Source organism: Myotis brandtii, unplaced genomic scaffold (assembly GCF_000412655.1).
Source record: "Myotis brandtii unplaced genomic scaffold, ASM41265v1 scaffold782, whole genome shotgun sequence".
NCBI classification, from domain to species: domain Eukaryota; kingdom Metazoa; phylum Chordata; class Mammalia; order Chiroptera; family Vespertilionidae; genus Myotis; species Myotis brandtii.
The window spans coordinates 2,429,655-2,453,775 of NW_005371138.1; the positions used below are offsets into that span (position 1 = coordinate 2,429,655).

The 24,121-nt window shown below is 49.2% G+C and overlaps 1 protein-coding gene across 7 annotated transcripts in view; it reads right to left on the reverse strand.

Moving 5' to 3' along the window:
* The window catches only part of SERGEF (secretion regulating guanine nucleotide exchange factor), a 197,305-nt gene that overhangs the window by 12,913 nt on the left and 160,271 nt on the right, over positions 1-24,121 (reverse strand). Inside the window, exon 11 of one of the 7 annotated variants that reach the window (XM_014530909.1) lies at positions 16,208-16,335. The exons of the other annotated variants lie outside the window; for them this stretch is intronic. Within the exon in view, the coding sequence (XP_014386395.1) occupies positions 16,328-16,335 (8 nt within the window). The 3' untranslated portion in view covers positions 16,208-16,327. Of the gene's footprint in view, positions 1-16,207; positions 16,336-24,121 lie in introns of those variants that run through there. 7 annotated transcript variants of the gene reach the window in all.

The window sequence follows — 24,121 nt, forward strand, 5'->3', positions numbered from 1 at the left end:
AGCCTTCTCTGATCACTCAAGCCCACCCTCCTCTCCCACCACACTGCTTTATTTTTCTTCCTAGCATGTTACCACCCCACCCCACCCCCCATCATATGCTTATTTGTCTGTCTCCCCACTAGAACGAACAGCTCCGTGAGAACAATTTCATTTTGTTCAACTGCTGTATCCTGGCACTTAGAACAGTTGGAGGTACATAAAAGGAGCTCAATACATGTTTGTTTTAGGGATGAACATGTGTCATTTGCCCCCAGAGGAGCTTAGTCCCATGAGAGGAAGCCAAGTTACGGAGCAGGGCGGGCTGTCCACAGGGGTCACCAATCGAACGGAACTGTGTGTGGAGGGGTAGTTGGGGCAGCCCGTGTTGAAGGGACTTGAAGTTCATAGAGAACCTGCAGCCCCAGCTGGGGGAAGGCAGACATTCGAGCTAAAGACTGGAGAGATTCCACTCCAGCTCTGGGACCAACGCTGTCATGGTAGGCCTGGCCAGGAGGAGTGTGGGAACACTAGCTCAGCACGTGGTCTTGGGTGAGTCACCACCTCTCCCAGGGCCTCCCTTTCTGCACCTAGAAGCTGAAGGCACCAGCTTTGCTGATCTCCAGGGGCCTTTCCAGCTCTGATGGTTCATGTTTCAGGACAACGGAGAGTACTTTCCAACACACTCGGGCTGCCATTCCATAGCCCACCTGAACCTGCTGGGCTGCAGCCTTGCTGAGCTCAAGGTGGCTCACAGAGACAATGCCCTGTTCCCAGACACTGGAGTTTCAGACTTTCCAAAGCCCCACAACAAACCCGAGGTGGGAAGATCAGGAAGCGAGATGTCTAGAAGAGAGGCGCTCACCTAAGAGCTGTACCGTGGTAAGTGATGGGGTGGTGACCCATATCAAGGCATTGTGACTCCAAGCCCTGTGCTCCTCACCTCACTGGGATCATATCCTAGGAGGAACCACAGACCCAAAGAGCCTTCCTTCAGTGGAGAGACCATCAGAGTTGGAGTCACAGGCTGGGCCCACACCCCAACTCTCACTCTTCCTGCGAGTGCTTTCAGGCTAGACCCCTGGTGTGAGTCTCAGTGTCTTCATCCACAATGTGGGCTATTGCACCTGAAAACCCCAGTGCTATGTGCGAGTGAATGGAAACCTTTTGCATATTAGAAACTACATATTAATTAGCAGGAATCCCATACATTGTGCCCACAGGTCAGGAGGAACCTACTCCATCTGTCTTTCAAGAAACCCACATCCCTGGGAAGTACAAGTCCTGAGCCACAGGCAGCTGGTTAGGGGACCCAAACGGGCAAGTCACTTCACTGTGCAAGCTGAGCTACACACGCCAGACTGGGCCTGGCCTGGCTCCAGTGCTATGGAGACCAAATGGCACCAAAGCTTTATTCCAAATACTCATCCCGTTAATAAATATCCTTCTAATATCAATTCCAGATAAAGTACTATTTAGGTTCCTCGTGTGTACAAGGAAAGAGGAGGATGGAGGAGCAAGGATGAATAAGACAGTGCCCATTTTTAAGGAATTACCAATCTCTTCATAGCTAACATTTCTTAAGCACTTACTACCTACCAGGAACTGTCCTGCATTACTTCCATATCTCATCTCACACCCATAACACCCCAACAGCATAGGAATGTTCAGGATCTCTATTGCACCCCTGAAGAACTTGAGGCTCAGGCCCACCTAAAAACAAAATGGTGGCACCAGGACTCGAACCAAGGTCTGTCTGTCTCCAGATCCCAAGTTCTTAACCACTATGTTCTATGACCTCTGTGTCGCTGCTGGCCTTAGGCAAGCATTTTCTTCTTGGGTCTCCATTCCACTATGAAATGTAGGGGTTCAATGATTCCAGTGGGTATGAGATGTTACAAACAACTGTGAGCCAAAACAGAAAGCAAGAAATGCCCACCTCAAGTGGGTGCCGAGTGGGAGGAGTGGTGGTTAGTTCCCACACCTCAGGAGGGGTTAGGCATGGACAGCATCTGGGTGGCAGAAGGCCAAGGGCTGGTTTTAGCCACACGTGGCTCAAACATGCAAGTTTCAGAGGAACATGGCTGACACCCGCCCACCTCTACCGATGTCTTTTCTCCCACCAAACGCACTGCCCCCCATCTACACACTCACCTACCTCCCCAGATGGGCCTTTCCTCATCCTGCTCCCCCTACCCTTCTTCATCCTTTCTTCCTCTTCTCCTCCAGGAAGTTTTTCTGACCTTGTGGTTCTCTCAAACAGACAGAACAGCTTTAAGAGCCACTTAAACACCATTTCATCAAGAAGCCGTCATATCAATAGGAAGCATTTTCCTTTAAGATCCTGGTCCTGGGTGCATAGCTCCCTGTCTTTACAATTTGCTCTGTCTCTAATGGAGAAGGAGCAGTGGCCCTTCTCCATCTGAATTTTTCACAGCAGCAGATGCCAGTAAGGTTGCCTGGAGAGCCTGGAATTGCCATGTTGCCATGGTAACGGCAGACCAAGGTTTGGATGCTTTATCCCTGATGAGCTGCCCTGGCAGTGCCATGCCAGGCTGCTGGTGGAATCTTCCCTGGTGAACCAAAAAAAAATCCATAATGGACAAGAAACTGCTCCATGGTGCCGAGGTTTAGCTCCTGCAAACACACTTGTAGGCCACTCACTCAGCCCCTTGGCTGATAAGGAGGCCAGGCCTGGCTCTCTGCACTGTGGCTCACTCGGGGGGTAACATGGTTTTAAATGGCTCGCCAACAAAGCAGGCCCTCCCCCACTCCAGCCCCCAAATTACCACTTCTCTTGTTTGATGCCGCCAACCAGGGATCTGCCCGCGTGGACCCTGGCAATTAGCACAGCACCCGCATTTGTTGGGGAATTAAGAGCCGCTGATTAGCTTAATTCCACGCCATTTACAGGCAGTGAGTGTCAGCCTGAGACTGGCTTTTCCAAACGGTGGCCCTGAGGGTGGCACGATCATGGCCTGACTTTGAAATGGAGGCAAGGGCCTGGTGAGGCAGAATGAGCCGAGAGAGATGGCAGGACTCACCCCTGGACCTGGCTATGTATCAGCCTTTGCCTCCCCTCATCCTGCCCACCTAAGGCAACTGAAGACCAGAAGAAGGTGTGTCCACATTGAATCATGCCTATTTCCAAGCCTAAATCCCTGATGACAGTCTCCCTGATGACACCCACTGGGAATGCCCAGCCATAGGACTAGTGAGCCCTAAACTGGGACTTTGGGGGGCTGGAGTCCTGAGTCAATCTCTAAATGGCTGGGCAGGACCCTGACACTCTGCTGGGACTCTCTCACCATCCCACCACTTACTACAAAAAGGCCTGAACCTTTTATTTGTCCCCCAAGTTGCTGTCTGGCTGGAACCCTTTGGAATTTGAGTGCCCCATAATAATTTCCTTAGGATTCCTGCTGTCAGACCCCCCTCCCCCGTTGGAGGGCCCCAAATGGGTCCTCCAGAATATTGACATCCAGGATTATACAGGCCCTTGTACCTTGGATGGTTGATCCCCATCTGGACAAAGCAGGCGTCGACTCTGTAGCTAGTATGGTTCCCTGGGTTTCTACCCTCTCCTGCCAGTTTGCTTGTATGCAGCACACATGACCATGTGGAGCTGGCTCACTAATATGTGCCCACAGATATGAGGGAACTTCCCGATCCCCCCATGGAAATTCAGAGACACTGAGGCCTGGCTGGAAGGCCCGGATGACTGAGCTTCCCTAGTGCAAACCCTAGCTTGCTTGAAAATGGGCTGAACCTGGTCTTCCCAGCCACTCGTAAAACATTCATTGAGTTTTACTTGGTAGCTGATACCGGGATATAGAGTGAGCCATTCGTGGCATCTGACATCAAGAAATATACAAGCTAGGTGATTAGGAGAGACTTCCCAGCGGAAAAAAAGTTATGGACGAGGGGAGGAAGGGCATTCCAAATAGGAAGAACAGTGGGAACAAAGGCCTTGCTGGGGAGGAGACGGAGCTTGCAGAGCTAATGGTGGCAGTTCAGTCTGGTAGAAGCAGAGGAAGTGCAAAAAGTAATAGAAGGAAGTACGTCTGGGACGATAGGTACAGGGCATATCATTGCAGATGGCTCAGGAAATACATCCTCAAAATGCCTGACTGAAGATTTTGGACTTTACTCAGCAGCCACTGGAAGCCACTAGACTTTTAGGAAAGGGAGATGCAGTCAAAGCTGTGCTTCAGAAGCAAAATCCGGGCAATAACAGTCATCATCCTTGCCGTGCTGTTGTCACCATAGATAACGTCAGGGGCTCCCAGACTCTGCCAGGTGCTTTTCTGAACTTGAGACTGACTCTGAAGGAGGGGCTCTGGGAAGATCTGTTTGGAGGCAGAGGCAGAGTCCAGGAGGAAGAGGATGAGCAGAGCCTGCGCTGTCTCAGATGGGATGCAGAAGAGAAATGTTTAGAGAGAAAGCAAGGAGGCGGGAACAAGGTGACTCGGCATCTGTGAAGCTATGGGTACAGAGGGCTGAGAGGAGTGCAATGGCCTTGGCCAGGAGGTCAGGATGGAAATCACATGCAGGACTAGGATGGGCAAGTCTTTGATCCATAGGCCGGATACATGAATCTACAATCCAATCCCAAGGACACAGCCAAAATATTCTCTTGTTACCTTGACTTCAGGAGAACATTTGGGGAGGAACAGACAATAGAAGAAGGGCAGCAATCCCAGGAAGACTGACTCTTTCACACTCCACGCTGGTCTTATGAATCAAGCACCTGCCGGCTAGAGTGAGAGGGAAAGACCTGGAGAGCAGGTAACCTCTCCTAGCTTTGACACTTGCACCTTCTTGATGGAGGTCTTTCTGTCGTCATATGCATCACACAGGGGCCACCAGATAGGAAGGGAGCTCTGGTTTTAACCTGCCTCATTGCTGCTCTATGCTGCAGGTACCACTGGTACCCACCCCTGGGGACGAGGGCCTTCCTTCAGGTGGAAGGCAAGAGCTGCCTCCTCCGAGACAGATCTCATTCCCCATGAGCCACATGAACCCTCTGCTCTAGTCAGGAGCGCTTCCTGACTCCACAGTCTCCTCCTCCCCCCGGCCAGGAAGCTGCTGGTCCACTTCTCGTGGGCCAGTCCAAATCCTAGGCTAGCCTTCAAGACTGAGCTCCAGTCCTCATTCCTCTGAAAACTCTACGACAATCACTCCTTCACTGAACAACAGCACTTAAAGTGGAAGTTTCAGGGCAGGAAGGGAACTTCGAGATCCCTGGGCCGACCCTCAGCTCGAAACTGGGCCTGGAGAAGGGAAGAACTGGCCCAAGACAGAGGAAGGGCTATGGCTGGAACCCAAGTCCACAGATTCCCTGGACAGCCTCCTGTGAACTCATAGCTCGGCTTTGTTTCGCCTCTCCATGTCACAGACAATGAGACTGTCTGGGGGATGATGCCTTCTGCATCTCTGTGCCCTGTGCCTAGCACAGAGCCCTGGACTACAGGTAGCTCAGAGAATAAAATCCTCAATAGCCAAAGGCTCGGAAAGACAACAGGTCCTGAGGAAAAGCAAGACACAGGTGAAGGCGCCTAAGAAAAACCACAGCTTCCAGCAATTCTGCACTGTTCTGGGGTGCAAGCCAAGCCCGGCCACTGGACTGGGGGTGGGGATAGAGATGATGCATTCAAAGGGATTTTACATCCAAAAGAGATTTGCACATCCAATGCCAATGTTCTAGCCCAGAGCTTCCTGGGAGAGCAGCTTGGAGCGGCTGGCAGAGGGGTCATGCTGAGGTCAGCCGCCAGCCGAGGAACATTGGTGATGGTGGCAGCAGCAGCTGAGGGAAGATTTTTCTTTTCAAGTTAAATCTTCAGATTTTAAGAGCAAAGAGAACTCTTCATAATCACCCAATCCAATTCCCGATTTTTTCAAGTAGGGAATTCGAGGTCTTGGGTAAGGAAAGAAACTTGATCGGGTCATACAGGATGTCAGGGTCACAGCCAGGACACAGTTCTGGGTCTCTCTGCAGGACCACTTGTCTCAGCTGGGTCGCACCTGGGTGTGGTCCCACCTTCTGGGTCATCCATTTCTACAGTTTTTAAAATGACTACTCCAATTACTGACAGGCTGGCGATTCAAGTTTAAAGAAAAGTATTGGGTTTGACTCAGGCTCCCTGTAAAGGTGCCACTTGCTGAGATCATACAGCTAGAAAAGGGGGAGCCAAAACTCAAGCCCAGGTTCATCTGGTTCCAAAGTCCTCCCTTTCTGCACCGGCTCGGGCAGCCAGGCAGGCTGCCCCTTCACTCAGAACAGAGGAAGAAGGACAGGACAGACAGACCTCCTGAGCCGTCAGAGAAAGGATTTCATTACAGAGGAGTCCTGGGTGAGCGCCCGCCTTGGCCCCAGGTCCTGTGCTGGGTGCAGGAGAGAGAGGAAGTGAGGTCCAGGCGTGTAGATTCCAAATGAGCAGTGATCAAGGTTGGAGGGGAAACAAACCCAGTCCTTTCAATTCTGAAGTGAGAGCGAGGTGGAGGAGCAGGAAAGGGATGGGTGATGGAACTCGCTGGCAGGGCCCTGCCTGAAGACGCTGTGGCCCCAGCACAGTCCTCTTTGCACTCACAGAGCACAGCAGAGTGCCCAGCACATCAAGGCACTGAGTGTAGAGCTGAGAGTCAATGCACGGAGACAGAAGTCTCCCATCCCCAAGGGAAGAGAGATGCAGCTCTGGTGCCTGCAGAGAGAGGACCTGCCCCCCAGTGGGCCCTGTGCCCCCTCCATCTGGACAAGGAGCAGGAGGCAGCTGGCAGGTCCAGAAATGCTGACACAGGGGGACAGAGCTTCCAGTCCGACTTCTCCATGGCAACAAACTGACAGAAAACTGCACAGGGGACTGAGAATCCAGTTTTTAAATAACGACACAAAACACTCTCAGTCTAAAATTACACATGCAAAGCAATAGCTCCTGCCTCTTAGCCCCTAGGAGGGGAGACACAATCACTAGAAAGGTGCCTCCTTCCCTCCCGCCATTCCCCTGCCGAGGGCCGGCGTGCCCCTCCTGCTGTCTATTCTTCTGAGAGCTGCCAGGCAGACTTGCTGTGCAGGATGCACTTCAGGGCATTGCATCAAATCTGACAAGTGAGGATAGAGGCTCCACCAGGCTTGGGGCTGGCCAGGTCCCACAGCAAACAGGCTTTGGCAGCTGGCTTCCTGTCGCACCACGGCAGCGATGGCCAAGAAGAGCAGGGGAGAGACCCTTTTCCTCCGCTGTCTCCTGATGGTCAAATCCTGCTTCATCCTTCAGGGCTCAGCTGTATTTGCCTTCCTGTCCCTGAGATGATGACTTAATGGCACACACCTTCCACTGTAAACCCAAAGCCCTCTGTTTACAATTCAAATATAAAACTTTTCATTATACTTCTGCTTACAGAAGTAGACAGACGGTCTACTTTGCATTTTACTTTTGCTTACTTATTCTGCCCCCAGTAGAGAACCTGCTCTGTGATAAAGCCTCAATAAATGTTTTCTGAATTGAATCAACAGCATCAGAAAACATTTTAATTTGAGTAGCTAGAGACCAACCCTCCTTCAGTTGACACGAGTCCACCCAGACTATGGTTCCCTCTGAAGCCTTGGTGCTTGGGGAGCGGGAGCAGGAAAGCAGGGTCACCCCCCTCCTGTGCTGCTATCCTTCCCGCTGGATCCCCCACCAGCCATCTGCCAACTCCACCGTGTGCTCTCTCACAGTTTTACAGACTTCGCCATATTCCAAAGGGCACCCCAAACAAGCTGGACTAAGGATCCTGGGTTCAACTGTAGCTGCATCACCTCCCATCTGTGTGAACTCAGGCAAGTCACCGAATCTCTCTGAACCTTGTCTGCAAAATGGAGACACTCCCTCCCCACGTCTATATCCTGCCCACTGCACCAGGTTGGTGAGGAACGGAGGTGATGAATCGTGAAGATGTTCTGAAAGCTGGAAGGTAGTCTCTGTGCAAAGGGAAGGTGAGTGCTGTTTCCGGGACCTATGAGACGTAGCTGGGCCTAAACTCATGAGAGACACACGGGGAGGTAGCGGCCGAGGGTCCGGGTCTTCTAATCCCTGGTCCACAGCTCTCCTCCCAACCTTATGTTGCTTTAGAGATCCCATCTAGGCATCCTTCAACTTTGGCAAAAGCAACCCCATGTTCCATTAAAATGAGAAGCATTTTGGATCACCTGCGGAGTATAAATCTCTAAAATGGAATGCAGTCCAGCTCTCTGCTTCCAGGCAGAGTGCCACCTGGAACACTCGAGGCAGGGAGTTAACTCTTCCTCCCCCACCAAGCCTTTCCTTCCAGCCCTGTCACTGCAAACTAACCCAGCCAGAAAGGTCATCCTGGTGGCTGAACCTCTGGCTGTGGCAGAGCTCAGGTCTTCTCATCGAACCTCAGAAACAAAAGTAATAAGTGCAACTGCGAATATTAGAGCAGCAGATCGGGAATGACTTGGACAGGACACAGAGGAAAAGGGTACGGCCTGTGCAGACTTCAACGGAAAACCACTACGGTCTAGGACTTGCCTTAGGAGGTGGGGACACTGATTCCTTGGGGTGTGAGGTCAGCAGAACAGACCTCAGAGAGACAACAGGAACGCACAGGCCCACTGCTCAGATTCTCACGGCAGAGAGGTCACTGAGTGGAGTCTCTCTGACCTCAGCAACGACTTGGAAAAGGAGGGAGGACAGGAGAGAGGGAAGGAAACCTCCTTGTCGAGAACCCTGACCCTTTCATGGTGTGATGGCTAATTCTGTGTCACCCTGGCTGGTCACCAGTTGTTTGGGCAAACATTCATCTAGTTGGCATAAAGGTGTTTTTTTCAGATGTGATTAACACATACAATAATTTTTGATGGGCCTCATCCAATCAGTCGAAGGCCCTTAAGGGCAAAGACTGAGGATTCCTGAAGAAGGAATTCTGCCTCAAGGCTGCTACATAGAAACCTTGCAACATCAACTCAGCTCTTGCCTGAATCTCCAGCTCTAAGGATTCTGGACCTCCCAGCCTCCATAATCATGTGAGATAATTCTTTAAGATAAATAAATAGGTAGATCCTCTGTGTTGTTTCCTTGGAGAACCCTAATCTGTGGGGAGCTGGGTGCTTTCATCTGAGAGATAGGTTTGCTGTTCTGATGTTGTTTACAGATGAGGAAGCCGAGGCTTGGAGAGTTAGGTCTCATGGTAAGGGAGCCCTCAGAGTCCTTGCTTTATCAGTATCCCCACTGTGGATGAGGAAGCAGGACCTCTCTGAAGAACACTGGGACTAGAGTTCCTGACCGGAGCAGAACTGCTGACCCCTCTGAGCTCTCCTTCTCATGGAGATGCGGTTAATGCCAGCAAGAAGCAGGGGTCTGCATCGGTTTGTTCATTCAAGCATCACAACCTGCATCTGTCAAATGCTCTTTAGGCTCCATCCCTTCCCGGAGATCAGGATCTGGAAGGAGGATCGATCGGGTCTGCACAAGGACCTCAGGGTCTCATCACGTCAAAACCCACGCCTGAGTGTCAGGAGAAGACGAGGGTATTGTTAGTCCCTGAGGGGTCTTCCTCCTGAAGGCAAATCCAGGCTGAGACCCTTTTCATTTGACTCCTGCCGGGAAGTGGGAAGCTTATGCTCTGCTCAGACCGTGAGCACTGGAGGGGCTGCCTTCTCTGGGGCGGTGACTGAGCAGGCTGCCTTCACTCTGCCTCCTCACCTGCCCTTTTCCAGCCCCAGAGTCTCTCACTGCCACTGTCTCCTGGGGAAGGGAGCATTCCTCCCCTGAAGAGCTTTCGCCCAGGGATGGATGAAGCCTCTCTCCTCGGTCCCCATTAGTGCAGCTGAGACAGGTCGCATTTGCAGGAGGAAGTCTACTAAATGCGAGGGGGCACTGGAAAGGAAATCATCGCAGCAATCCAAATACATCCCCAGGCGCAGGGCTGCCAACACGAGGGTTCTGACTCTTTAATAACCCCCTTCTCTCGCTCCAGAGGGCTGGGACATACATCTGCAGCAGCCTTTGCTCAGTTCCCTGTCATCTGAACTTGCAGCAGCTTCAGCCTCAAAGGCCTGGCTCCCAGAGCAGTGCTGCCCAACATGTTCAGGCACACATGAAAAATGATAATGGTTGACACACTGGGTAAACAGAGAGTGAACAGACCATCCCTGCAATGGAGCCGGCTAGCCCAAACCGGAGCTTGGAAAGATGAAGTACCTTGTCCGAGGTCCCACAGCGAAAGGCAGAGTGGGACCTGGCTCTCGATCTTTTTCTGCTCTGCCTCTGAGACAAGGACCACAAGATGTGCCTCCCCAAGTGTCCAGTGCCTCACTCGTGGCCGTGCTCAGGAAATGCCAGAGGAAAAAGGACAGCAACCTAGAGAGCCTTTCCTACATGCTCGCAGGCCCTCCAGCTTGTATCAGCATCTTTGGCCAGAGACCTCCCAAGCTGCAGGCCAGCACAGAGCCCTCACACCAGAGAAGGTGCTGGCAAAACTGTAAGATGGCAAAGCACGGCCCGCTTCTCCTTTAAGCGCTATTTCTCTTGCTTAGTAGGTATCCCTGCCCCGACCCTGGGCTCCAAGGCCCCCTCTTCATTCCCAGCCCTCCAGCCCCTCATCTCTCCTTCCCCCAAATGTCCTGTCCATCTCTCAGCCAACAGTTGTCTCAGCCTAGTTCCCACTAGATTGTAATACCTGGTAAAGCTAAGCATGGTCTTCCCATAGCCATTTATGTGTTAAACCAAAGGAGAGACACCTCAAAATTTCTAGTTGGTCAGGAGGCCACAGGAAGAAAAGAATGGGCCTCAAAGTCAGACAACTCCAGGTTCCCAGCCCTAGTTCTGTTACTTTGTTTGAATGACCTTGGGTAAATCCCTTAGTGCCCTTCTGCGGAAAACGACAATAAAACCACCTCACAGGTGAATATACAAAGTCTTACAGCCTCGCACTCTGCGGCGGGTTGAACAGTGGCCCTCCAAAAGATACGTCCAGGTCTTCACCCCTAGAACCTACAAATGTGACCTTATTTGGAAAGGGAGTCTTTACAGATATGATGAAGTTAAAGATTTTGAAACGAGAAGACTGTCCTGGGTTACCTGTGTAGGCCCTAAGTATCATCACAAATGTCCTCATAAAAGAAAGGCAGAGGGGTGTCGACACACACAGGAGGAAGCAATGTGACCACAGAGGCAGAGCTTGGAGTGATGTGGCCACAAGTCAAGGAGTGCCAGCAGCCACCAGCAGCTGGAGAAAGCGATGCATTCTCCCCCAGAGCTGTTATAGACGTAACTAAGTCAGGGACCAGGATGCTCATCCTGGATTATCCACGAAGGCCCAAGTCCAATCACAAGCGTCCCTGTAAGAGAAAGACAAGGAGAAACAGACACACCAAGGAGGGAGCGATGCAAAGACAGAGGCAGCCACGGAACACCTGGAGCCACCAGAAGACAGAAGAGGCCAGGAAGGGTCCTCCCCGGGCGTCCCCAGAGGGCGTGTGGCCCTGCTGACACTCGATGTCTGTCTTCTGGCCTCTACAACTGAGAGTAAATTTCTGCTAAGCCACTCGACTGTGGTCCTTCATTACTGCATCCCTGGGATACTAATATCCACTATCTCCCTAATTGATTACATATCGTCCCTTAGCACCAGCTTTATGCTAGAGCCATACAAACCTCGTGTATAAGAATGTAAACTTTGGGGGAGTAGGACTTTGTCTGTCTGGGTCACTATTATAACCCTAAAAACTAGCATGGTGTCAGATACATGGCAGATGCTCAGTGCATTTTTTTTAATAAATGAATGAACTGTAGTTCACAGAGGGCAGCAGCCGTATGTGATTTACTTCTACATCCTCAGCACCCAAAGTACAGGGCACATGACTCTCTACCCATGTGGAACCTCCTCCTCCTCCCATCTATTCCAGCACTGAAGGGGCACCTCTCTGAAAATAAAAAAAAAGGAGGGGGGGGTAAATCTTATCATCCTGGAGCCCAGGGATAAGCTTGAGGGTCCAAAGGGTCCATAAGCCTTGTCTCCAAACTCCCTCTAAACAGGAGCCCTGGAGAGTCCCGGGGATGATATTGTTTAATTAAACAGAGACTCAAGTCACCCGCGTCTGGCTCAGGCTGGGCCTCTGGGACCTGAGCAGCAACATTTCATCATTAGGAGAAAAGGAGATGACAAACTCTTTCCTGAAAGAACCCAGCAGGCAGTCAGAACTACTGAATGTGGGTAAATAAAACCATTATTTTCAAATACATATCCCAGGCAGTGCTGCCTGCGCTCCTGGTATCACAGGCGATACTAAATTTAGAACTGGCGGTTTGAGTCATATGCTGATTCCTGAAGAGAAAAACTAAATTCAAGGGGGAAAAATGAGGTGACATGTAAAAATAAAAATGAGACCTTGGTCCCTCGGAGCAAGCTGTCAGGAAAGGTTAGGGACACGTTTCCTGCACAGAATGTTGCCTGTGGAGGGATTCCAGCGGGGTGGGGCCTGTTTGCGCAACCCCTGGACTGCCTCCCGGTGTGGAGCTGCAGAGGCCGGAGGGGAATCTGCATGCTGAGCAAGAATGCGGGGACACTGTTTCCAAGGACCGTCACGGTCTCAACCCTGCCATGCGGTCCTGTCCCCCTCACACAGCTGAGGAACAGAGCGCCCAAGTCCTACAGGCAGCAAGCAGGAGAGCAGGAATTTCTTTTTATAAACTTTAAAAATAAATTTATTGGGATGACAATGGTTAGTAAAATTATAAAGGTTTCAGGTGTACGATTCTATAATACAGCAACTGTATATTGCATTGTGTGCCCACCACCCAAAATTCAATCTCCTTCCATCACCATGTATTTGACCCCCTTTACCCTTTACTACCCTCCCCACCCCTTTCCCTCCGGTAACCACCATTCCATTGTCTGTGTCTATGGGTTTTTGTTTGTTGTTTCTTTTTTTTGTTTGTTCATGTGTTGCTTTCAGTTTTATATTCCACATATGAGTGAAATGATATGGTTTTTAACTTTTCTGTCTGACTTATTTTAATTTTCGGAATCGATTTACAGAAAGGTTGAAAAGATCCCAAATACCCCTCCCTCAGTTTCCCCTACTGTTAACCCATGCCTATGGTATATTTGTCACAACACAGGAACCACCTACCATTAGTACATTACTACTAACTAAACGCCACACTCTCTTTAGATCTTGTTTTCCCTAATGTCCCTTCTCTGCTCCAGAACACCACAGTGCAGTGAGTTGTCCCATCTCCTTAGGCTCCTCTGCTCTATTCCACTTCCTCCAACTTTCCTTGTTTTTGAGGACCATGACAGTTTTGAGGATTACTGTCAGGTATTTTGTAGAATGACCCTCCCCCATTTGGGTTTTTCTGATGTTTTACTCATGGTTTCAATGGGGTTATGGGTTTGGGGGAGAATGACCACAGAGGTGAAGTGCCCTCATCACATCAAATCCAAGCTACATACTATCAACACAATATATTGTTGATGATGTTAAATGTGACCACGTGACCATGTGACCAAGATCAAGTTCACCAGGTTTCTTCACTGTAAAGTTTTTCTCTCTTCCACACCCCCTTCCCTGCCCCCTACTCTTTGGAAGCAAGTCACTAAGCAAAGCCCACACTCAGGGGGTGGGAAGTTAAGTTCCAGCTCCTTAATGGGGGTTGGGGGAGTCTACATAACTTATTTGGAACCCTTCTGTATGGAGAGCAGAAATTTAAATCCTGGTCTATCTGATCACACCATCTATGCCCTCATTTTCTCCCTATTGCATCCTGTTGTGAGTTTTTTCCTTGACAGCATTTCTCACAATTTGCAATCATATATTTATCAATATTTTATGCATTTATCATTTTTTTACATTACCCTTATTCTCCAGTATGTCTCTACAAGGCATTCCTTGCTTAGAAGAATCAGGTGAGCAGCCCAGGATCACATAGCTAGAAAGTGATGGAGATGGGATTTGAACCCAACTAGTTTCAACAGACTATGTCCTTCTATACCTTGTTGCTTCTCATTCAAATATTGAGTAGACAACTGGGTTTTAAAATGCTGAAGATTTCTTCTAATCTTAAGGTTTTATAATTCTGAATTGGGGTGTGGAGGACAGAAAGGTCAGATGTCCCTCTTCTTGAAGGCTCCCTGCACTGCCAAGGCATTTAGGTAAATCCAAGTCTATGATTCAACATTCAGGTGTCCATCCTATCAGAATAGGTATCCATTCTGATATGAGGTACCCATTCTAATCTTTGAAATTAGAACCAGAGGCAATACCAGGTAATGCTGGTAGGGGCCTACCTCAGGGCCCATGGACCTCCAGCTCCCATGGGCTGGGGAGAAGACCGTCAGCCAACAGAGAACATATAGCAAGCACCAAACACAGCAGGAGCTACTGGAAGCATTTTTCCCCCATAGTGTAGTCACCACATCCCAGGAGAGAAATTCTGAAGAGGAAGGAAGATGAAGTGGAGGAAGGATTAGAGACAGGTAAGAGGGTTCTTGGGGCTGTAGCCTCTATTCAAACCCCAGCCTAATGTTCTGTGGTGAGAGCAGACTTGCAATCACTCTGAAGCCAGAGCACAATCTCATGCTGGCCTTGGGAGTCCTCAGAAGGCCCTTGGCATCACCTTCTCTTTTCAGTCACCTCCCTCCTGTCACTGAATCTTGCCCTCTATGGAAAATGGATTTGGGAAATTGTCCTCAGGTCTAAGTAAGTATCACGAGCACCCACATATAAAAGGTATTATGGCAGAGGCAAGGGATGAGTGACAGGTTTTCTGTAACACTGGTCAGAGACCCCCAGATACTGACCCAGTTTCTTCCCCACTGGACAAAATGCAGACTTGCTGATCCTGAGTTTATGATGTTGTAAACATTATTTTAAAAGAAAACATAGAAATAGCTGTAACTTCAAGAATGAGCCAAACCTTGAGTACAAAAGACCTGTGATGCAACAAGAAGTGGCTGTTTCCTGGAAGCGGTAGGACTGACTCCACATGGACAGTGTCACCAGCAGCTGCATGCTCCATACAGAACCAGGGCCAGAGGCAGCAAGGCAGAGAGACCCTGTGTCTACCCCTGTCCTGCCTGGCCTCCGCTCCCAGTATGCACCATACCTTAGGTCAGGAATGCAATATAAACTTATAAATGGGGTGGGAGTGTGTGTGTGTGTGTGTGTGTGTGTGTGTTTTCCCACCAATCCACAGACTCTCACTGCATTTCCTCCACTCTCCTTAAAGAATTTCTTATTTAGCCCGGCGGGTGTGGCTCAGTGGTTGAGCATCGACCCATGCACCAAGAGGACACTGGTTCAATTCCCGGTTGGGGTACGTGCCTGGGTTGTGGTCCAATCCCCGGTGGGGAATGTTCAGGAGGCAAATGATGGATTCATCTATGTTTCTATCTCTCTCTTCCTCTCTAACATCAATAAAAACAAAATTAAAAAATAAAAGAATTTCTCATTTAGCTGATCCCATTGCATGCACTTGTAAGTTGGGACTCATTTGTACAAGCTGCACGAGCTGTCCTATATTTATCAGCAGCTGGAGCCACTTCCTGAGAAGGACCCTTGGAATACTGAGCAGAGCCGGCTGACCAGCCTGCCATGTGAATCTAGTCGGAGTCTGCTGGGCTCCACTCCACACAGCGCTCGGCTGTCGCCTGCTCACTTTGAGTGGAGGATCCAGCACTTTTTTTAGGCCCTTATAAATAATACATTTTGTCATCTTGATTCTTAGTTTAAGCAATTTTTTTCTCTTTGGGAAAACCACTTTCACTCTATGAGACAGTTGTTCATAAATCAAGAGGAGCTGCAAGTGACCGAAGCCTGAATCCCTGACTTCAGAAGGAGTGGGCAGCCACCAAACCTGATGATTCAAGGAGGAAGCTGGCCTCGTTCAGGAAGAGAATCTTATTTCAACCACGAAAAAAACATTTATGTGTTTGATTCCTTGACCTCTGACCCAGGAAGTCCTACTATCAGAACTTTAAATACCACGTTCAGCCCCTGCCTCCCTGAGTCCCACAGGCTGGCTATGCTCGGTAGCATGCTGAGGGTCCCTTCTATCTGTAAAGTGAGACAAGGCTTTCTGTCATGCAGACTTGTCCAAGCACCTGGCAAAAAGTCACAGCTTAGTGATGAGCTCCCCTTGAACGCTCCTTGATACCTTGCAGCTCCCAAGAAGACGCATTTGTACCTTGAAGAAGTGTCATTTTTTCCCCTCTCTTCACTGACCAGGAACACTGAAAAAGGATGCTTTAATTAATATGGCATAAAGAAGCCCAGCTACACAATGGACCAGGCCTTGAATCCTGGGTCTGCTACTTGTTACAGGATCTTGTTCTTTTACCTCTCTGGACTTTAGTGTCCTGATTTAAAAAAAAAAAAATGGGGAGAAAATTAATTTCAAAGTGTCTCTCAAACTTTCACGTGCATATGAATTGCTGAAGTCAGATTGTGATTCGGCAGGTCTCAGGTAGGGCCTGAGGTTCTTCATTTCTAATTAGCACTGGCCAAGGTCAAGGCCACTGGTTTGTGGAGCACTTTTTGAGTAGAAAGGACATGCATGGTGAAGGGCTCTGTCAGCTTACGGTCTGACTCATTCACCACTGTTGTCCTACCTTAAACACAAAGGTCATCCTACAATTCCACTTAAACCATGTATTAATCCTTGATTCTTTACAGTTAAGTAAAATAGTGATTAGTTATCTAGTAAAATAACAAGGACTAGGGAAAACCACTTGTCACCAATCCTCTCGCCCCGACAAAGCACAACAGCTCTATCAGCAGGCAATGTCAGAGGCAAACATACAAGTCTCCAATAAACCTTAAAACCACTTCAGATATCCCTGGCCAGTGTGGCTCAATTGGTTGAGCATCATCCCATGCACTGAAAGGTCGCCAGTTAGATTCCCAATCAGGGTGTATATCCAGGTTGTAGGTTCGATCCCCAGTCGGGGAGGTGGGGGGGTTACTGTTTTAAACCCAGATGTTTAGGACTAAACCTAAGTACTGACTTGAGTGAAAGCTGGTTTTGGTAGGGTGAGGAAGGAAGGAAAAAGCCGAGAATGCTGACTCTCGGAGACTGATTTGAAGAAGGAGGAGGGGAGGAAACTGGAGAGGATTTGATGGAATGAAAGAAAGAAACCAGTGATAAGGACTGTGAGGGGGGCTTCCCTCCTGAAACAATGATGCTCATGTTCAAGACGTAGCACCAGTGTCACCTCCTTGATGACACCTTCCCTGACAGCTGGCTCCTACTCTTGTTGCCAAAGCATTGGTACCCACCCCTCTCCCCACCCGGAGCCGGAGCTCATCACAGCGGATTGAACACTCATTTCCGTATTGATCTCCAACCCCTTGGGGTCAGAGACCATATCTTATTCATCTCTATATTCTCAGCCTGGCACAGTGCCCTGGCACGTATTAGGCACTCAGTGAATGATGCTGACTGAATGCATGCATGAGGTGGAGGGTATTGAAGAGAAAGCTTTAATGGCCTTGCTTCAGGGCCTCTCTTTCCTAAAGGTATTCATTCATATATTCACGCGCTTGGCGAACATGCATGCTCCAAGTGTGAGCACTCAGACCTTTTACCAGTTTTCAGTGTATTTCAATCTGAGAAATGTTCCAAACTTTCTTGACCCCAAGATTGTAAACATAGTGATATATATACTGGTAATAATTATAGCTATTTATTAGTTTTATAAATATATGTAAAACTTGTAGCATTTTTTCAAAGTGATTTCCTATTTTCACTGTAAACTATATACATCATTTTCCCATTTTTCAAACAAGGAAACGAGACCAGACAAAAAATTAAGTGATTTAAGGCAGAATCTCAATTTTAGGTGTAGACTTGATTCTTATAAAAAATACAGATTCCTGGCCCCACCCCCAGAGATTCTGATTCAGTAGGTGTGAGATGGAGCCGAGGAATCTGCCTGCCAGTGCCCCTAGGTTCTGAGGCCAGTGGCCTACAGGCCTGAGGCAAGGCCCTGTGATTAGAGGTCAGCCCGGTGCCCCCTCAGGCCAGGCACCTGGCCTGTTATGGAGCTCGTGTCTGTTGGAGGTCGTCTCAGGGCTTTGGTTCCAAAACTACAGTCATGGGATGGGAGACAAGTCACACAGACAGCACCTTACCAGGGCCTGGCAGGAAACCTAAAACCAGAGACACTCAGGTGATGATGGCAGTGCCAACATCCCACGCGCAAAGCCATGAGGCCAGAGTGGTGGCTGGAAAATGGATCACATTTCTGAAGACTTAAGACCTGGAAGCCCAGATTTTAGAAAAGGACCAGGCCCCTAGACAAGAGGGATGTGAGAGAGAGTGAGAAAGAGAGAGAGAGAGACTCAATTTAGTAAAGAACAGCAACTAAAGAAAGTACCAGTAGCCTTCTCCCTCTCACCTGCCCTCCAACCCAAGTCCCACTAACTGCACCTCTGTGTCTCCTCCATCAGCCCTGTCCCCTTGCCCACTGTCAAGGCCCTGATGAAAGACCTCCGGGGTTACCTTTCACCCAAAGTTTATAAAAAAGCCCCCCAAGGCTCTCGCCTGCCTCTCGCCTCTCCTTTCCTTCCCACTAAAAACTCTCTCCATCTACTTCCAGGAAAAAGCCTCATTAATCTTCCCAGAGCACAGATCGCATCACAAAGTGTGAGAGACCACTGTATTTGAAGCCAGAAGATCTGGTTCTGGTTCTGGCCCTGGCTCCAGCTCCATCATGAACTAGTTGTCTGTCCTTGGATTAGTCAATTCCCCTTTTGGGATTCATTCTTTACCTGGGAGACAGAGAGCGGGACTGGGTCATCTCTAATGTCCTTTCCAACCCTAGGATTTCATGCATATTCCTACTTAGAAAGGATCAGTGACATCTTATTCCCTACAGAATTAGATACAATTGCCTTACCCTGGAACATCTAAGGAGGCCCTCTGTGACCTGGGCCTGCTATGGACTGAATGCTTGTGTCCCCCCAAATTCATGTGCTGAAACTCTACTCCCAGTGTGATGGGCTTTGGAGATAGGTCCTTTGGGAGATAATTAGGTGATGAAGGGAACCCTCACGATGGGATCAGTGCCCTGATAAGAGACAGGAGAGAGAGCCTGCTTCCTCTCTCTCTGCCCTCCACCATGTAAGGACACAGTAAGAAGATGGCCATCTGTAAACCAGAAGGAGGGTTCTCACCAAGAACCCACCATGCTGGCACCCTGACCCCAAACCTCCAGGCTCCAGAACCATGAGCAATGAAAGTTTGTTGTTTAAGCCTATGGTGTCTGGTTATAGCAGCTGGAACTGACTCAGACAGGCCCAAACTATTCTTAGGCATTATTCCCCTTATGTTCCCTTTGTTAGAGTCAAACTGATGTATCCCCAGGACCCTAAATGTGCCAGGAGTTTTTTTGCTTCCTCAATGCATTTGTCATTGTTTTATTTCTGAAGACCCACTACTACACCTATGTCAACCTGTTTGATTCCTACATTTGTCGAGGTCCAAATCACATGGGTCTCTTTTAGGTTTGCCCTCTATGCCCCTGGCCTAGGAGCCAACTCCTCCTCCCTGACCGCCAGTCCCCGTCTGTCCCCTCTCACAGCCGGCAGTGCAGTCCCTCCTGGGCCTGGCTCACACACTTCTGCCAGCTCCGTGAGGGCGGGGCCTGTGAGTCTCCTACCCATGCAGCACACGGCTCTGCACAGGGAAGGGCTGGCCAAGTGAGTGTTGGATAGATGTCAGAAAGCAGACGTTCCCATTTTAGTTAGACCCTGAATTTCAGTGGCAGCCAAGGCAAAACTATTTGTCACATGGGCAAATAGTTTCCAGTCTCACACAGCAAAGAATACAAATTCCAGTTCCAGTGAACAACCTTTCCTTGAAGTCAACCCCAAGGATGTGAATCATAAAAAGGGCCACCGTGTTTGGCAGTGCCGGGCACCCACTGCTCAGAAAGGCCCGTGGCCGGATGCCTGAGACGATCTTCCTGCCAACAACGGCTGGGGCTGAGGTGCTCGACTTGGTGTCTGCAGGCTGACTGGGAGCTCTCGGCACCTGTGCAGAGCACATGCTCGTGGCTGAGGCTGTTCAGTGAATTCTGGTAAAAGGCAGACTGTGTGATGTACTTGATGGGGTTTCCTCCTCTGACCCCACTGGCCCTGGATCTGGCCCATCCCAGCTTGTTCTCTGTTGACCTGGGGTCACAGTCAAGTGTGCACGTCTTATCCTCCTGACTAGACCGTCAGTTCCTGCCTGGAAGGATCGTGCTCGTCTCGTGTCTTGCTCATCTTCCCATCTCCCGCATGCCTAGCACAACGCCCTGCTCACAGCAGATGTCAATAAACGCTCTCTAGATGGATACTTAAATTTAGATCAAATTGACTCAAATCCCAATTAAAATCCCTAGTCAGAAAGACAAGATTTAATTCATTTTCTCTCTACAAAAAGGACAATCTTGCTGTTTTAAATAACCTAATACGTTTCCTTCACAACTCAGAGGCAGACGCAGTTTCTGTTTTTAGAAGGCATATCTGAGATGCTGTGAAGTAGAGCTTGATTTTGATATTTTATTCTGATGAAATTTGAGGCCTATCAGTGATATGAGCGATGACTTGGCTTGCTCTGAACCATCCTATTCATCATCCTAGAATCCTAGGGCAGAAGCTTGTGAGGGGCCTCAGAGGCCAAGTGGGTCGTTATATAGCAAAGAGAACTGGAATCCAAGAGCTTGGATTAGCACTCAGGTTGGATGACTGATGGGCTGGCTAGTTGGTTAATTTCTTTTCCTTGTTCATTTAGTCAACAAACAACACTGAGCACACAACGTGTACCAGGCCCTGTGCTGGGTGCTGGGGATATGGAACTGGCAGAGACAATCACATCCACCATTGAGATCTCAGACTAATAGTCACCTCCTGGTTCCTTGGTCCAGGACATTTTACTGCTTCAAAGGAGCTACATGGCCTTCAAAAGATCTTTCTGGGGAAAGGACCAATGCAGAGCAGCCTTGAATTAACTGGAGCACCGCCCTTCCCTACAGGTCCGGAGCATCCATCAAGGGCTAGGGGACCAGCATTCCTGGAAAGCCTGGTACTTTATGCCTCAGCACTGCCCCCTTGGAAGCCATACAACCATGGCTGCACTCAGAAATATGTTCCTCAGGACTAGGTTGTTATTTCTCCCTTCAGCCTAATGGCCACTCTCCCTTCGGCATCGGGAACACTGGGTTCTCGCTCACTGTCCTCCACCCTGTCTTGCACAATGTAGGCAATTTCTACTTGTGGCTGATGAGACAACTGTAGTAAAAGGTAGTTTTGGGTCCTAGACTACTTCTCTCTTTAAACTCATCCACAGACTCATCTCCTTTCGGGAACGGCAAAGAGGCCTCATCCTCTGCCAATTCTGGTTGACTGGAAGTGACTGCCTGCAGTGCTATGTTGAGAACGTTTCTGAGGCTGCATCCAGACGCAGTAGGAAATGAGGAGTTGATTGATCGGCAGTCAATGGGACAGCTATTTGCTTTCCATCAACTAGACCCTGGCTTTAAGACCTCTGTTGGTTCCTGGATGCCTGAAGGATTAAGTCCGACACTCTCAACGTGCCCTACAAGACCATTCACAGTGCAGTCAACAACCTGACACACCAGCCTGTACCTCCCACCACGCACACCATAATCCACCGACACTGAGTTGTTTTTTAATATACCCCTCTCTTGTAGGATTCCCAGCCTTTGCAAATGCTATTTCTATTTTCAGAAATGCTCTCTTTTTACCCCCTTTTGATGTCCAGGTTTTCTGTGAAGCCCTCCCCCACTTCCCCTATGAAAAGTCCTCTCCTCTGTGCTCCCACATCCCCTTGTTTGTCCCTTTGCCGTTACACTGACTCAGTGAGATTCATCTATTTACATTTCCACCTCTCTAAGAGATGGGAGGGCCTCAAGAGCAGAGCCCTATCTTAATCACCACCAGCAGAACGCCAGCCGCAGGTAAGGCACTTGCCATAGGACTACTGAGTGAATGAACTATTTCACAATCTTTCCCGGTCCCTTCCCCCAGCTTTCTTTTAGATGCAACAACCAACCTCTGTCTAGAGTCTCTCGAACTTGCAGAGGTGCACCTGGCAGTGAGGTCTGTTGCCTCTCGAGTCTACCCACTGCCAGATGCCTCCACTCCCTTGCCCCAAGTTTAGGAATTCAAACTAGATGTCACTGCCCTGGCTGGTGTGGCTCAGTTGGTTGGGTATCGTCCCAACCAACTCGGTGTGGACCAAGAGGTCATGAGTTCAATTCCCAGTCTGGTCACATGCTTGGGTTGCAGGCTTTATCTCTGGTGGGGATGCATACAGTTCATGGGGAGCAACTGATCGATGTTTCTCTCTGACCTTCCCGCCCCCCCCCCACTTCCTCTCTCTCTAAAATCAATGAAAGCATGTTCTTGGGTGAGGATTTAAAAAACAACAACTAGATATCACTTTGATCTACACTAATTGGGCATTGAGTAGACTGAGCAGAATAGATGATTTCATCTAATCCTTCATTAAGACCTGTTGTCCTAACTTCAACATAATCACAAATGTATCTGCTTCTGTCTCCACTGTCATAACCAACTCCAGGCCCCTATCAACTCTCCTGGGCTATTGTAACAACCTCATAACTGGTACTTCTGCTTCCCTGTTCACATTTTACAATCCATTCTCCACTTAGCTGCCTCAGTGTTCTTCAAGGCCCCATCACTCCCTTGTTTAAAGCCCTTCCCACTGATTCTTGAAGAAAATCCAAACTCCCCTGTAGCTGCCAGGGCCCAACATGACCTAGCTCTTGCTTCTCTCTGGCCCGTCACCTGTCCCTCTGGCACAACGTGTCCAAGCATGCAGATCTCCTCGTCACTCCTTGCATGGCCTCGCCCACTTCACCTCTGGGTCTTCTTCTCATTGCTCCCTCTGCCAGGAATACTCCTGCCCAGCTTTTCATCTGCGGTCTCAGCTCAAAATGTCCCCTCCTCGTGTTCTGTCCTGACCATCCTTCCAAAGCACACAAGGCATCTCCCAGTTACTCTCTATCCCAGAGGCCCTCTTCTTTCTTCCATGGCACGTAAAACCTAAAATTATCTTACTGACTTGCTCGTTTATGCTTCTAGTGTCTGCTTCTCTCACTAGAATGTGAGCTGCCTGAAAGACAGCCCTGTCCCCTTCGCTGCCACATCCAGTGTCTACCGCGGGTCTGGCTGAAAGCAGGTGCTAAATATTTATTCAGAGCTGAAGGAATACGTTTCTGGAGCTCTCCAAAGATGACCTACTGCACACTCCCCTTACACATTAAATAATAATAAGCTGCAGAACATGACACTGGACGTCAGGAGACCTGGGTTCCAGGTCACTTCCAAATGTGGCCCCTCGTGAAACACAAGGTAACAACATCAAAGACCTAGGCAAGATGCCACAATAAGAAAAACAGCCTGTAATTGCCTTAGAGAAAGCCAGCAGAGGGGAGAGCCCTGTGGCTGGAGAGGCTTTAGCAGTCCAGAGCACAGGCTCGGGGCAAATGTCAGGGGTGTGATGCAACACGCCAGGGGAGGATGGTGTTTCCTGAACTGGCACAAGACTAAACACACAGCGCTCAGCCTTGAAGTGGCCTCTGTGGAAGGGGAGGGAATGTGATGGAGAGGACTTCAGCATGACCTCAGCTTCCAAATGTATTAAATGGGAAACAGCGGAAAGGCCGCTGGAAGAGGAGTCAGAGAGGGGACGAGAGAGAGGAAAGATGCACTGCTGGGCACCCCTCCACTGCAGGGTCTGTGCTACACCCTTTACCCACATCACCTCATTCAGTCCTCGTAATCACCCTCCCACGGAGGAGGTAATATTCTCACTGAGAAACCGAGGCTCAGACAACCTATTTTCAGGATGCTTACCTGTAAAACGTATAAATAAATCATATAATAAAATAAAAATAAAATAAATAAAACCCACCTCACAGGTCTAATGTGAGGATGCAATAAGATACGGTGTAGAGTACCTACACTGTGTGGGTGCTTTGTAAATGTTACTGTTATTAGTATTAAGAACCACTTGGGAGATGGGTGGTATCTTCACCATGTCAGGCTGCCCCTTAGAAGACCAGGATTTGAAACATAGTTCTGCCAGTAATTAGCTGCATGACCTCAGAC